This window comes from Hibiscus syriacus, unplaced genomic scaffold, assembly GCF_006381635.1.
Source record: "Hibiscus syriacus cultivar Baekdansim isolate YM2019G1 unplaced genomic scaffold, ASM638163v2 tig00110017_pilon, whole genome shotgun sequence".
In the NCBI taxonomy this organism is placed as follows: domain Eukaryota; kingdom Viridiplantae; phylum Streptophyta; class Magnoliopsida; order Malvales; family Malvaceae; genus Hibiscus; species Hibiscus syriacus.
In genome coordinates, this window is record NW_024062565.1 from 463,834 (window position 1) to 478,600 (window position 14,767).

Genomic DNA, 14,767 nt, shown 5'->3' on the forward strand with positions numbered 1-14,767 from the left:
CAATAGGATCAAATTCCTACAGCTAACTCTTCTCTCCGGTTAATCAAAATTTCTAAGTCTATCTCCGAAATCTGATCTTTGTTGGTCTAGCCAAGTCTATCACCATTAGATCAAAAAAAATAACTTTAAATTCTGGCAAAACCCGACTTGACTTATAGCATATCACCGAGAATCAAACTCGATCTTGATTCCCCTTAATGGACTGCTGCTAAATTTGTTCACATGAAGTCGAATTACAACCAACCGATCTAACTTCCAAACTTCAAGAAAAACAATCTTCAAATCAAATTACACTTTTTGAGTTGAATTTGTAATAACTTTTAAGAGAATGATCGATTACCACTCCCAATTTCTAGAGAATCAAGAATACGATCTAAAGGTATGAAAATCAAGATTCAATTCTCACCGATGGAATTGAGTTTCGCAAAAACCTTTGGCTAAGTAGAAGTTTAGCCAAACATGAATTTGATCATGCTTAGCATTGTGAAAAGAAAATAATGAAAGATTCAATTCTACGTAGATGAAAGAAAAGTAGAACTTCAATAAATAACCAAGGAAAATAAATTCCAATAGGAGTTTCAACAGTTGAATCTAAGGGGTATTTATAACCCGAGAGTTCTAAGAAAATAAAATAATTAATCCCTAAAATAATCAAACTAAAAATCTTAATAAGAGTTCTAATAAAATATCTAATTCTTAAATAGAATAATCAAACTTAAAATTTTAAATTAAAATGTTTATCATAAAAGATAAATATTTAAGTCTTATGGTTGAATTCTTCTTCATCTTCTGGATAACATTGTCCCAAATAAATTCCAAATTAAATGTTCACGGAAGTTCTGCTTGTCTTCTATAAGATGCTGAATGGACTGTCGAAATCTATTAGTTTTTAAGTTAATTAATTCAATGAAGCTCCTATCCAAAATAAACTCAAAATAAAGATAAATCAATAATATCCAAACGATAAATTAGTAATAAATAATAATAAAAAATATGTAATATTAAACCCTCATTATCCACGGTGCTTTGCAAGGGCTTTTGATATTTGTCGCGCCAAGCGATAATGCAAAATGGTAAGCTATGTTTGCCCATAATTGGTTTACTTAGCAGCTTGAAGAATTGATGTCTATCCATTTCTTTCCAAATTCTTTCCATAATATCTGTTTAGCTTTGAACATCTGAATTATTGACACGAGCATCTATTTGCAAGCAAAATTTTAGAAATTTAAAGATGGTTTTATCTATATACGAGTGTTGTTGTCTTGTTTCATTTCTTCACTTTGTTGCTATTAACTGAACCTGAATGACAGTAAGTCAAGCTTTAGAATGTTAGATTTAACCCCTTCTACAAAAGGATTACTATAATATTTACAAGCTACAATGTGGCTAAGACCGGCAGATTATTGAACTTTACCTGCCATATTAGGTTTTATTTGAGTGGTCTTTTGCTATGAAACTTCGATACAATATGGTAGTGTAGAAAATATTTAGAAAAAAAAGAAAATAATTTTTATTATAAGCATACGCAGTGTTAATCAGTGTTGTCTATGCTGACCGGAAAAGGGGCTCACATCAGATGCGAATGGGTTATAATCCGTATCGTAGTCGAAAGTCGTCTGCTGTTGATGATTGTTCTTGTGGTGCCCCGCTGTTAACTGGGCATACTCCGCCACGTTCCATACCTTCACCGAATTATCAAGGCTCACTCACCGATTCATGATCCTTTTCCACGGCCAAGCACTTCACCGGCCCCATTTGCCCCGTCAGCACGCAGAAGGGTATGGATGTTGCCGTCCTTCCGCCAAACACGTATAGTCTTATCAGCAGATCCGCTAAAGACCAGATTCTCAGTCGCAGCGAGGCAAAGAACCGCCTGCTTGTGCCCATTAAGGACCCCGCAGTGGGCTAGTTGCTTCTCAACTTCCCAGAAATTGACTACGCCGTCACTGGAGCCACAGTACAATACCGAACCCTTGGTGTTGATTACCAACGCCGTAACAGCACAGCCTTGTTTTAAAAGAGTTTGGGCCAACATATGCTTTGCTCCTTTCCGGTGTTGTTCCCTTTTCCACACTTTAACGGTTCCATCTGCGGAGCCGGTGAAAACCATTTCACTCAAGGTCGAAACCACGGAGTTAACGGCGTCGTCGTGTGCCCGAATCGATTCAAGGCATTTGGAATCAGAAATCCTCCAAACTTTGAATGTCCCATCCCATGAAGCATAATAAAGAAGACCTTGTTCATGATTCAAGCTCAAACACGACACCGCATCCGAATGTTTTATCCATAAAGACCGCTTATGCTTCACTTCCACGTAATTTCTGGGTTTAATGGAACTTTTAAGGACATCTTTGAGAGTTGGCAAAGTTCCAGTTCGTTTGTAAATGCTGGGGTCCTTAGGGGAGATTGTCCAAATACGAATCTTCCCATCTTGATGACCAGTAAAAATCTTTTGCCCGGATATCACAATGGCCTTAACCAACCCGCTGTTTGATTTAAACCCCGTGAATTCCTTCAAGTTCTTCCACACACGAATTTCTTACTATCGGAGCCGGTGTAAAGAAGATCCTCTGTGGAAGCCAAAGAATAAATATGACCCTCTTCACGTGTAAGCGAGCCGATGAGGCTGTAGCCGGAACGCTGCCGTTCTCGGAAGAGAGAGCTGAAGGTTTCATGAAAGAAGCGGTTCGGTTCCAGGGTGACATGGCCAAGGGTGAGCCTTCAAGGCTCGTCCTATGGGATTCAAAAAGGGCAGGGCCGGAAGTGGAAGCGCTGCTATAACGTATGTACAAATCATCTTCACTCCCAGAAGCAGTGATGGACATGTTGGGATCCGAATGCATAATGTTTCCATACTCGGATCTCAGAAATCTATCAGCCTCTGCATACATTGTGCCCAAACTATAATAAAATATAGAAAGAAGAACGAAGAAAATGCGTGGAAGAGATCTAAGAGGATATCAATATTGTTTAAACACGAAAACAGATTAGTCCAGACAAAACCTTAGAACCAAAATCACAATCGATTGCATTCTCATCGGGACCATGCATTTATTTGCAATTACCCAAGTGGGGGGAGGAACGGTACAGCGGGATTGGGGCTATCAGAATCTGGACTAGTGTTTGACCGAGTATATAGACATGGTCCAGGGAATCCGGGTTCGGTTGCCTTATAGCGACGTGCTTGGTAGTTTTATGGATTTAACGTACTATTTCTTATGCGAAATATTCATTTAATCGGATAACTTATTTTTTTAATTAAAATTTGGAAATTTCTGATAAAGAATTGTGTCTAAAATTAGGATTTAACTAATTTGCTGTAAAAACAACTTTTTACCTAAAATGACAGAGAAAAGTTACAAGGGAAAAACCAATAAAAAATAAAAGGGAAAAATCCCACTTGGTTTTGTACGGATCCCATCGTCAAGTGAATTGAACATTTAAATTGTAACGTCAATTACTTTAGGGATTGAAATTTAAATGTAGTGGTATTAATATAATGTTAATTATTTTGAATATTTTTTATATAAAATTTTATTACTATTTTTAAATAAAAAAATTCTAAGATATATAAAATTGTGAGAAGATTAAGCTTCATGAGGTAACGAGCTGCAATTAGGAGTGGGAATAGGCCAGGCCAGCCTCCAGGGGTCTGAGCCTGGCCTGTATAAAGTCTGGCATGGCCTGGTCTATTTAACTAAACAGGCCAGGCTCAGGCCTTTTTAAAAGCCTATTTAACTAAACAGGCCAGGCTTAGGTATATTAAAAAGCCTTATAAGCCTGATAGGTCGGCCTATTTAGAGTGACTACTTTGCAAAATATACTAAGTTAGAGTGACTTAATAGGGATTTTACTCTAAAATTATTGACTAAACTGAAAATATTAAATGTTTATTGTTAAACCGACTTTTAAACATGCTTTTAAACAGGCCAGGCTTTTAAACAGGCCCAGGCCAGGCCTAAATAAAAGCCATTGACAGGCCACAGGCCAGGCCCAGGCTTATTAAAACCTGGTCTGGCCTGACCTATTCCCACCCCTAGCTGCAACCCATCAAATACATATTACGTCAACTAATTGCAACCCATAAAATATGGAATAGCCCAAAATGAGATCCATAAGCGTCCTCTAAATCGCTTAACAAGGTTAAAGATTTAAATATTGATAATTATGAATGAAGTAAATTTGATTGAAAGGATTATGTTTAATTTTATAATATCCGATTCGAATTAATCAATCTATAGATTTAATACTGAAGTTCTCAAGATTGTTTGGAAGTTTAGGTGTGTAGTATTTGATTTTTTTTTTGTTATTTCAATAAAGTACAATGTTTTGTAAAAAAAAAAAACAACAATCATGAGCTGATACCTCAAGTCCCGAAATTTCAGGCTTCAGATCAAACATGTTCAAAAAAATAGAAGAAAATCAAGCAGGGTCTGGTTAATTAATAATAAGTGATGACAAGTTGGAGAGATGAAAGTCAAGCAGGTTGCAGAAGACCCACAAAGTGTTGCCCAACCGCAATGATTATCCTCATTATTTACTTTGAAAGATCCAATGCAGGCAAGGCTGCTACAATATATTATAAAATGAAATAAAATCGATTAATCCAGATTCGAGATAACCCTCCCAATCTAATTTATTTTATTCATAAACATCAGAATTCCAACTTCGGACCTTGTTTAAGGGATCTAATGTCTTATCTCACTAGATCAACTGGTTGTTGGTAACTAGTAACCTATTAAATTCTGCATATTATTGACTTTGCCAAATCATTGGTATTCAAAGCTGAAAATTTGAATTTGATCATACATGTTCCTGAGAAAGTATTGAATAATTCTGCATACAAGTTCTAATTTTTTTACAAAAAGATCACCATAAAGTTCAGAAATGATGCATTGATTTGCCGTGTGTGGTACTGCAAGTTGGGGCCCCTAGGCTAAGGTGTGATCAATAAAGATAATTGTTATGTTGAATGGTCCACAAGACCAATCCAACCCGACGACTGTATCTAAATGTATCGTCCTTAATGTTGTTGACAATGGGGAACATGATCCTGCATTTGGACTGTTGTAGGTATTTATGATATCATTCCCATGTCAAAATAAACTATAAAACTGCATGACAACCCATTTTCTTTTATAAAACAGGATAAACTACTTTAATAATCACTAAACTTCTATGCCACTAATATTTAGTCACTAAACTTTTAAAATTTATATTAGAGTCACTAAAACTCTTATCGTACCCTCATTTTGGTCGCGGTCGTTAATGAATTAATATCCCAATAAGATATCGACATTAATAAAATGACATGGATATGCTAACTCAGCCGTTGTTAATGCCGATTCAACAAACGTTAACAACAATGATTAAAATGAAAGCATAATAAGAGTTTAATGTAACATCTCAATTCGACTCAGTTAAAAACTGAATCAAAGATGTCATATTGACTGATCTAAATTTGATGACCAAAACGCATACATTCTAAAAATTCAGTTACCATTAATATAGTTCATCCTTAAATATTTCATTGATTATAATATTATATCATATATATCACCGAATGTAGTTTATCTACAACGTCAAAAGGGCCCAAAAAAGAAAACATCTGCAGGTCTCATTCTCCAGCCTCCTGCCAATTCAAGGGATCTCTGGTCAATAGAATGATTTAAAAGTTGGGTTTACCTCATGGAATTCGAACTGGGACAAATAAATACAAGATTCGTTAATCACTGTTGCAAGTGTTTCTTTTGCAGTCAAAACTGTCGATCACTGCTGCAAAATTATCACACCGACTTTCAATCTCTCAACAAACTACGTTAAATTCCTTGTATCATTCAATCAAGCCTTTCTTTCAAGGGTGAGTTCGTGACATCCGAGAGAAGAAAAAGAGAAATTCGTGTTTTTTTTTTCTCATTTTAAATCTGTTTGATCGATCATAAACAAAAATTCTTTCTTTTCGGCTTACCGGTTTGTTACCTGCAAAAGCATGATTGTCAAACAGCCCATCCTATTGTTCATATCGATCTTTCTGCTTTCATCAATCATCACAACTCGATCATCCAAGTATTGTGATCGATCATGTGGTGACAAGTCTGTCCCTTTCCCATTTGGATTCTCTGCCGACTGTCAAATCCCTCTAAATTGCAGCTCAAATAACCAGCAGCTGATTGCCGGTTTTCCGATCTTGACAATAAACGCTGATCGTATAAAGATAAGTGTAGAAGCCACTTGCGACCGTCCGCTTGAAGCTCTTCATCGTCTCTATGGCCCCGGTTATGCCCCATCATCCAGGAACGCAATTCTGTTGCAAAACTGCAGCTTGCCGAAGCCATGCATGATTCCAACAACGACCGTTTACACTCATTTTGAGGCCATCGGTTGCTCTTCGAATGACAGCAGTATAAGTTGCTATTCAGAGAACAAAACTAATAATGGTTTCGTTGATTACGATAAGGTGACTCGAACCAATTGCAAGTCCTTTCTTTCGTCCATATCAGCTGAATCTTTCGATGAATCTGGTGTCCTGGAGGTCCAGGTGGTTGAACTAGGGTGGTGGCTTCAAGGACGGTGCCCGGATTATTGTTCTGGAAATGCCTTCTGTGATGAAATTGTTCCTCCGTTAAATGGGCGTCCGGGATTCCGCTGCAGGTGCAAAAACGGGTTCATCGGCGATGGATATCTCGCCGGCCATGGTTGCCGGAAAGGTCAGTTCTTTCTTTCATCCCGAATTTCTTTGAAATTTTACTTTAATATTATTATCCAGCTTGATTTTATTTATTTATTTATTTTGATGCTGCATTCAAACTTTGCATTAAAAAACACCTTTGCTAATGCCAAAATAGAAGTCTTTGGCAAACAATGAGAATAATCAAATGATGTACTTCAGCAGCTTTTTCAGCTTTTAGAGATATTTTAAAGTGCTAAACGTTGTTGCAAAGAGAAGGTCTAAAGCAGAAGAGCAGCCACAGAAGTAGATTCACGTCAACAGTTACGATGGCAAAACATTATTGTCAACATCGTTCCCTCAAATTTTATAAGCACAAGCTGATATAGAATTTTATTTTCATCTCCGGTAATCATTAATTTCGAAAAGAACCAAATTTTCTTTCATCATATATGCACATACAGCGAGATCGATCGATCTTTCCTGATTTTCTTATGTCCGATGAAAACCTCAGGTTGTGGTAGTAAGAGGTTAGCGATTTACCTGAAATGGGTAGTTACACCTACATTGAGGGACCCCATGGTAAACTTTTTAGTTATTGCAGCAAACCCCACTGTGTTAGACCCTTTGACATATCTGGGAAGCTAGAAACGAGACAACAATCAAATCATATTAGTAAAAAGCTAATGATCGTATATGTAATTCATGTACAAGCCAGGAAAAAGATAGATGGAGAAAGCAACAGCCCTGGAATCCAATGGTATTAGGTGGCTGTAGGCTTTTGATAGTGCCAAGATTAGAGCTTATCTCTTTCCGGTGAAAAGGAAGTCATTAAGCATTATACCCCTACAATGGTCGAATTCATACATCGAGAATAGGTAAAATTTGTATGCAGATATGATTAATTAGACGCATTAGTGGAGAAAGAAAAAATACTGATGGATTTGTAATGATAGTAATCAACGTAGAATCTCAGCATAATTGCAGATGATTTTATTAAACCAAGCTGCTTTGGTTGATTTTGCAAAATACTATGGTCGTTGTTGGAGTTGATTACTAATCAAGATGTTCCTGAAAGTTTTCTTTATATTAGAATGTCGTCTGTTTAAAATTATGCATTTATCTATGAACTGCAAACTTCAGATTGCAACACTGCAAGATACATTTCAGGAAAATGTGGAGGAAAGATTGGACTGGCTCTTCGGATTGGAGGTAATCATAATTCAACATCAGACATTCTTATTTTATTGCCATATGATATGATTGGAATTTAGGCATTCCACTGAAGATGACTTGATGTTTCTCATACAATGAATACAAATTGGAATTGTTTTGTTTCCTCCTGGACATGCAGTACTGATGTTGGTGTTCATTTTTTTCTCAGGCATTGCACTTGGAGCATTTTTGATGATCTGTGCAGTGCTAGTATGCTGCTTTATGAAGAGACAATCCGAGTCAAAAGACCGACATAGCACGAAACGCTTCCTATTGGAAGCTTCAGACATCAGCATCCCCATTTATACATACAAAGCAATAGAGAAAGCTACAAATGGTTTCTCAGAGAAACAAAGGCTTGGAACTGGGGCCTTTGGAACAGTGTATGCAGGGAAACTCCATAACAATTCATGGGTTGCTATTAAAAGGATCAAGCATAGAGACACTGATTGCATTGAACAAGTCATGAATGAGATCAAGCTAATTTCATCTGTCAGTCACCAAAATCTAGTGCGCCTCTTGGGATGCTCCATAGAAAATGGTGAACAAATACTTGTGTACGAGTTTATGCCCAATGGAACATTATACCAGCATTTACAAAGAGAGAGGGGTGATGGACTTCCCTGGCCGGTTCGCCTCACGATTGCTGCTGAAACTGCACAAGCCATTGCTCATCTGCACTCGGTTATAGATCCCCCAATATACCACAGAGACATCAAGTCAAGCAACATTCTCCTAGATTACAATTTCAGGTCCAAATTAGCAGATTTTGGTCTTTCTAGACTTGGAGTTACCGAAATATCACACATCTCAACAGCCCCTCAAGGAACACCAGGTTATCTTGATCCTCAGTACCATCAGAACTTCCATCTTTCAGACAAAAGCGATGTTTATAGTTTTGGGGTAGTTCTCATCGAGATCATAACAGCAAAAAAAGTGGTGGACTTTTCTAGGCCTCCAAATGAAGTTAATTTGTCTTCTGTTGCCACTGACAGAATCGGCAATGGTCGTTTAGATGAGATCATAGACCCATTCCTAGAGCCAAATAGTGATTCTTGGACGTTATCTTCAATCCACAAGGTGGCAGAGCTGGCTTTTAGATGCTTATCATTCCAGAGGGACATGAGACCAACAATGATGGAAGTAGCATTGGAATTGGAACAAATCAGACCAAGTAGATGTGCTCCTACAGAAGAAATCACATGTGCAACTTCATCAGAAGTATCTCCTTGCTCCTCCTCATCCAATCTAAGTGAGCAGCCACTTAGCATGGCTGTAAATAACAAGGATGGACCGGAAAATAGAGGCCTATTCATGCTTGAGATGAGCAGCGTTGGTTGTATGAACTTGATCGAAAAACTGAAGGATAATTCTCCTGTATCAACCAAGGACTCATGGTTGAGTGAACAAAGCTCGCCTTCAACGAGCAGTTTGCTGAATAATGTAACCCATTAACCATAAGTCACTCTTTCTTCGGATTTCAACGTCAGCTTAAGCCTGTTAATACTTAGTTCCATCAATGCAGTACCAAAGTTTTGTCCCTCTGCATTGTTTGCAAGAGTCCCTAGTGTATGTATATGTCTGTAGACACTGCTGAAACTTCTCTCTTGGTTGTCTTTCTCTCGCTGAATGTATCATAAAAATGTTGTTCGAGCTTGTGGACACGAGAATCGAGTGACGGATAAAAAGAGCATAGCTACAAGAAACATGCACATATTTTATTGTATTACAGTATATAATAGGGTTATCTCAAGTACTTCATCAACACAATAGCTATATAATAAACAATCCGTTATTCTCTCGCCAAAAGGTTTACTTTTCTATAATTAGCTCGACATGTATGCATTCCTCGAAGCCTTTTCCTTGTTTGATTTAATATTGGGGGAAGGCCTAGATTGTTACAAATAAATCCATAAAAATTAATTAATGCCTAATGGAGGGCTCAGATTGTTACGTTTGCCCATGGAAAGTGTCCAACGGCTGGCCAACTTTGCGGCGGGAAGCTTTTTAATTACCTAGAAACTGAAAACCAACTCGCAGTCGTACTCGTACCTATGGGAGAGCTTGGGATTTGAGTGGTGACTGAGACCAGCAATTTCAATCGACGCTGCTACTAAAACCATAAAAGATGGAACTTCAATCGGTTTGCTTTGGATTTCGTGTCCCAAAGTTCAGTCATCGATTCTCTTATCAACCCGTAAGTAAATCTATCCTAATTTCCGATCAAGTTTGTTACTTTCATAACGTTAAACCTCGCCATCCCATTTATGTTCTTTCATTAATTTTATCAGAGTCGGAAACTCACTCTCATCTCCAATGATCAAAATCTAAAGGCTCCTGTAAGCAACATCATAAGAAGAAGAGGAAATGTCGGGCTGGGAGATGCGTCTAAGTGTACATCTTATGCCTCTTTTTTTCGGACTTCTTAGTGTTTAACGTTTGTCCCTTATTTGTTAGAACTAAAAGAACCTTTCTTTTGATAAAAATAATTCAGGGTATTTAAGGTTGTGGAGAATGAGCAGATGGGGAATAATAGCGTGTGCTTCTGGGTCTGATCAAAACTATTGTTTGAACCATACTGGAACTGAGAGGGAAAAATCTGGTGTGACTGTTAGTAAATTTGGTGGGGTGGAACCGTTTCATGGTAAATCGGGTATGTTTCCTTTCATGGGCTATCTCATTCTCACCAGCTAGTGGAAGAGAGCACATTGAAGTCGGCTCCTTTACAAGAAGGAAAAGGATCCTTCCTCTGGGTTTTGGGACCCATTGCATTGATTTCTTCATTGATCCTTCCAGAGTTCTTCAGCTATGCAATTGAGGCATTTTTCAAGGACGAAACACTCGTTAGTACTCTGATTCAACTTTATCTTTTCCTTACTCCGTTTTTACATAAACATGGAGACAAATTTCATTAGTGGTACTGCGGTGTGTGTGTAACAATAAAGAACAAATGTAATTATTTTGCACGACTATATTGTTCAGAAATTGTGTCCTCGTTTTCCTTTGAAGTGCTATTCTATATTGGCCTTGGCGTGTTCTTTCTGGTGACTGATTATGTTCAAAGGCCCCCTATCTGCAATTCAGTCCCAAGAGGTGGGGTCTAATTACAGGACTCAGGGGTTACCTATCATCCTATCTCGTCGCAACGGGTTTAAAGGTAGTTACTCCTCTTGTTGCAGCCTTTGTAACTTGGCCAGTGTTCGGTTTCGAACTCTGTTTTGAAAACCGGACCGGATCGGCAGGTTCAACCGAGAACCGTTACTTAGTCCGATTCAATCTAAACCGGTTGAACCGTTATTAGTGAACCGGCAAGAACCGTTGAACCGTTCGAACCGGACCGATTCAAACCGAAAAAAACCGAGGAAAACCAGGATTTTTTTTTTTTAAAAAAAATTAAACCAAACAACGTCGTTTGTTAAACGAGCCAAGTCGAACTCGAGTATTGCTGAGCTCGACTCGAACTTGAAAACTTTAAAAGTAAGCTCAACTCAACTCAAACTCACAAGCTAAAAATTATCAAGTTCAACTCAAACTTAAAATATAATATTGAAACTTGAACTCAAAAAGGCGTGAACTCAAAAAAAAATTAGAAGCTCGATTGAAGCCTAAAATTCGAGCTTGATTGAAGTGAAAGAATAGTTCACTCAATGCTCACCAAAAGGTTCCATGATTTTGAATGCCAAATTACCTCTATTATTTATAGAAGTTAGTTGTGATGCGCTTCTATGTTTCTTAGCAATGTGAGATTGTTTTGTTCTCATATTTTTACTCTTTAGACTTTTGGGATGCTCTTCTATGTTTCTTAGTCATGTGGGATTGTTTTTAAAAAAAAAATTAAACCAAACAATATCATTTTGTTATGATTTTTTAACCCCAAATTTATTTTTTAATTATAATTATATAATTATATTTATTATTTAATATGTTTTACCTTAAATATTATGTTGTAGTTAATTTGAATCATTTTGTTTCACTTGATTTTATGGTTTTTAACTTATATATGTTATGACTTGCTTTGAATATGACTTGTGATATAAAAAATTATTTTTTATTAAATATTTTTGATATTTTTTATTTAATTTTTTAAATAATTATGACGTCGTCCGGTTCTTCCGACCGGTTAAATCAGTAAACCGATAATATGACCGGTTCATTAATCAGTCCGGTTCTGAAAACTATGGTTTCGAAGCCCTAGTTGGGGTGGCTCCTTTCCTGGTAGGCTGTGCTGCTCAACATGTACTCGAGACGATTCTTGACAAGTGTCAGTCATCTTGTTGGCCCCGGGTTCCTATCATTTTTGAGGTATTTGGTCTTTGTGCCAGATTCATTTTCGTACTAAAGACAGTATAAGATGACCGACAACTTCGTATCTGATTTTGCAGGTGTATAGATTGTATCAGTTGACCAGAGCTATTCAATTCATTCAGAACTTCATGTCCTCGATGAAAGACTCCCTAAGAAACCCGGAGATGTTCAAGTGCGGCGGTGCAACTGTTGGGATGGTGGTAACTTTCCAAGTCCTAGCTGTGGTTTGCCTTTGGTCGTTGATGACATTTCTTTCTCCAACGGCTTTGTCCTTCTAGACCGGTTGAAGAGAACTATTGATGATTGCAAGGGTGGTATATAGTCCATGGTTCTTGGTTTTGAAATTTGAATCTTCAAATCGTATCCATTGGATATCTATGAAGCTCCAGGACCCAAGGCATGTTCATCTGTAGTACATAATAGGAGAAATTGAGGGTATTATTTACTTGTTTCTAAAACTGTTTGATTTATTTTATCCTTTTATCATAGTTCAATAAAGTTGCAGCCATTATTCACGACTACTAAATTACTTCAGCATGTATATCTGAACTTATATTGAAGCATTCATAAACAAAACTTAAAACCTGCAGGAATTTTACTGACTTTAGAAGTGAGGGTAAAGCCAAATGATTTCATGGTTCTCTCTCTTTTTTCTTATAGAATTGCAATCATACAAAAGAAAACTAGAAATTTTCTAGCATTACTCAATTCTATAACCTGCATAGTTGGACTTATAATTCTATTGGATAAATAATCTTATAGAGTTAATGACTTGCAGAGTAGAGAAGCATAAAAAAAACATTTTATTGTATTGAGGCAATTTACTATTCTTTCAGGCTCCTCCAATCTGGTTAATGGCCCTCTCCAAAATCAAGAGCCTTTTGATGGATTTCAAGATTGAAAACTTCAGAGAACTCTTTAATCAAGGACTTGTAGGAGATATTAATCAACTCATCATCATCAGAAATTGGTTTAACCGCTTCACTGCGTAGTGTAGATGACTGAAATTCTTGAAGCAACCCCTTTACGCTTCCAACTTGGCGATCCTGTAACCCACATGGAACTATCCAATTGAATGGAGTTAGGTCTGTGGTGACATTAAGTGCCAACCCATGGTATGTTATCCACTTGGATACTCTTACACCAATTGCAGCCAATTTCTGATTTCCTGAAGCAAAATTTTCTAGAGATCAAAGACAATCAAGAAGGCTAAGGTTCTTTTCTAACTAATGAATTTGGATTTGAAAAATGGCATTGTAATATGGATACAAGTGCTACTATCATAGACAATGACGAAATCTTTGTATTACCAACTACTGGTCCAAGCGGCTAGACAACACAAAAACTACATGGTCCTAGACTTAATCACCATTCACCATGATGCCAGGACCCTCAATTTCATAGCAATTAACAGATGGAGAAAAACAAACCATAATGATTGCTTGCTATCTTTAGACTTCAATTGGAAGCCTAAAAGATACATAATTCAAGAAAAAATAATCGAAACGGAAAAAAATTCATTGAGCCATGCAGTCTGACGGGGGATGCAAATTTTTATCCCTTGCCACTTGAAACATCATCCCACTTTAACAACAAAATATCTATAATCCTTTGCTTATTTCCTCAGCCTGCAATGTGCTACAGTAAATGCTCAATTTCAAAGGGAAAGAACTGTGAAGACATGGTTGACAAACTTATAATAACAGGCTAGCTTAACCATGCTCAAAGTGGAAACAAATCAAGCATCAAAAGAAAGGAAAAGACAAGAAATCTTACCAACCCAAACACCCGTTAAACCCTCAATCCTAGAAGCCTTAATGGAAAATGATGATGAAAGAACACGAATCACCAGCTCCTCAAGTGTCCTAAGATACCAATGAAGATCCATCTTGTGATTCCGGAGATTAATAATAGGATACATAACTAGCTACATTCCAGTATAGGTAATACAAGAAAAGAAGTTAGTCCAAAGAGAAAATCACCCAGAAATCAAATTAATTTCACATTCTTAGTCATGTAGGTTTTGAAACTATACCTGTCCAGGTCCATGGTAGGTAACTTCCCCGCCGCGTTCAGTTCGGTAAACATCAAAAGGAGTTTCCTTCATGTCAAAATTCAAAAACTTTTCCGAGCTGCCAGTGCCCATTGTATAAACAGGGTTATGCTGAAGAATGATTAATGAATCTGGGCAATCCTCATGCTCTTGAATCAATGCTTGTTTTTGTTTAACAATTTGTTTCTGCCAAGACCACGCCTTTCCGTATGGAATAAGCTCCTTGTGCAAATCAAAAGACTCGCACCTGTCGGATTTCAGTTTAAAAAAAAACTTGAGTTGTTTGCGAAAATGGCTGAGAAAAAAACAGAGCAACTTACGCTTTTGTTTTTGTTGGGATTACTGGGTTGAGTTGGTGAGGAGGATCCTTTTGTTGCTTTAGGGTTATGAGTTTTGTTGGGATTGTTCTGAAACACAGGTTTGGTGCAAGAATCATAGCTTATGAATCTCTGTAATCAAGCATGATTGAACAACATTGGTTTTCTCACCGAAATGCCATTTCCTCGGGGATTTTAATGTCAATTTAT

General features: G+C 37.3%; 3 protein-coding genes and 1 pseudogene across 3 annotated transcripts; 2 read left to right on the top strand and 2 right to left on the bottom strand.

Moving 5' to 3' along the window:
• Nucleotides 1-1,714: 1,714 nt before the first annotated feature.
• On the bottom strand, nucleotides 1,715-2,891 carry LOC120212948 (protein JINGUBANG-like). Its single transcript, XM_039211122.1, has 2 exons — nucleotides 2,607-2,891; nucleotides 1,715-2,521 (listed from the first exon to the last, which is right to left on the bottom strand). Exons 1-2 carry the CDS (start codon nucleotides 2,889-2,891, stop codon nucleotides 1,715-1,717), a joined length of 1,092 nt encoding a protein of 363 aa, XP_039067053.1.
• A 3,051-nt stretch (nucleotides 2,892-5,942) lies between these two features.
• On the top strand, nucleotides 5,943-9,607 carry LOC120212847 (wall-associated receptor kinase-like 14). The gene is made up of 3 exons (XM_039211032.1): nucleotides 5,943-6,707; nucleotides 7,811-7,879; nucleotides 8,052-9,607. The coding sequence occupies exons 1-3, from the start codon at nucleotides 5,990-5,992 to the stop codon at nucleotides 9,335-9,337; spliced, it is 2,073 nt and encodes a 690-aa protein (XP_039066963.1). The 5' UTR covers nucleotides 5,943-5,989; the 3' UTR covers nucleotides 9,338-9,607.
• Nucleotides 9,608-10,396: 789 nt separating this feature from the next.
• LOC120212949 lies at nucleotides 10,397-12,617 on the top strand (annotated as a pseudogene).
• A 224-nt stretch (nucleotides 12,618-12,841) lies between these two features.
• LOC120212848 (octanoyltransferase LIP2p, chloroplastic-like) lies at nucleotides 12,842-14,767 on the bottom strand. Its single transcript, XM_039211033.1, has 4 exons — nucleotides 14,561-14,767; nucleotides 14,223-14,487; nucleotides 13,964-14,114; nucleotides 12,842-13,355 (listed from the first exon to the last, which is right to left on the bottom strand). The coding sequence occupies exons 1-4, from the start codon at nucleotides 14,674-14,676 to the stop codon at nucleotides 13,039-13,041; spliced, it is 849 nt and encodes a 282-aa protein (XP_039066964.1). The 5' UTR covers nucleotides 14,677-14,767; the 3' UTR covers nucleotides 12,842-13,038.

Coding starts and splice junctions, on each gene's coding strand:
- LOC120212948 (XM_039211122.1), bottom strand. CDS start 2,891: ATGTATGCAGAGGCTGATAGATTTCTGAGATCCGAGTATGGAAACATT. Junction 2,522..2,606: donor CCTCATCGGCTCGCTTACAC/GTGAAGAGGGTC, acceptor CGTGTGTGGAAG/AACTTGAAGGAATTCACGGG.
- LOC120212847 (XM_039211032.1), top strand. CDS start 5,990: ATGATTGTCAAACAGCCCATCCTATTGTTCATATCGATCTTTCTGCTT. Junction 6,708..7,810: donor CGGCCATGGTTGCCGGAAAG/GTCAGTTCTTTC, acceptor TGCAAACTTCAG/ATTGCAACACTGCAAGATAC. Junction 7,880..8,051: donor ACTGGCTCTTCGGATTGGAG/GTAATCATAATT, acceptor TTTTTTTCTCAG/GCATTGCACTTGGAGCATTT.
- LOC120212848 (XM_039211033.1), bottom strand. CDS start 14,676: ATGATTCTTGCACCAAACCTGTGTTTCAGAACAATCCCAACAAAACTC. Junction 14,488..14,560: donor ATCCCAACAAAAACAAAAGC/GTAAGTTGCTCT, acceptor GAAATCCGACAG/GTGCGAGTCTTTTGATTTGC. Junction 14,115..14,222: donor CCTACCATGGACCTGGACAG/GTATAGTTTCAA, acceptor ACTGGAATGTAG/CTAGTTATGTATCCTATTAT.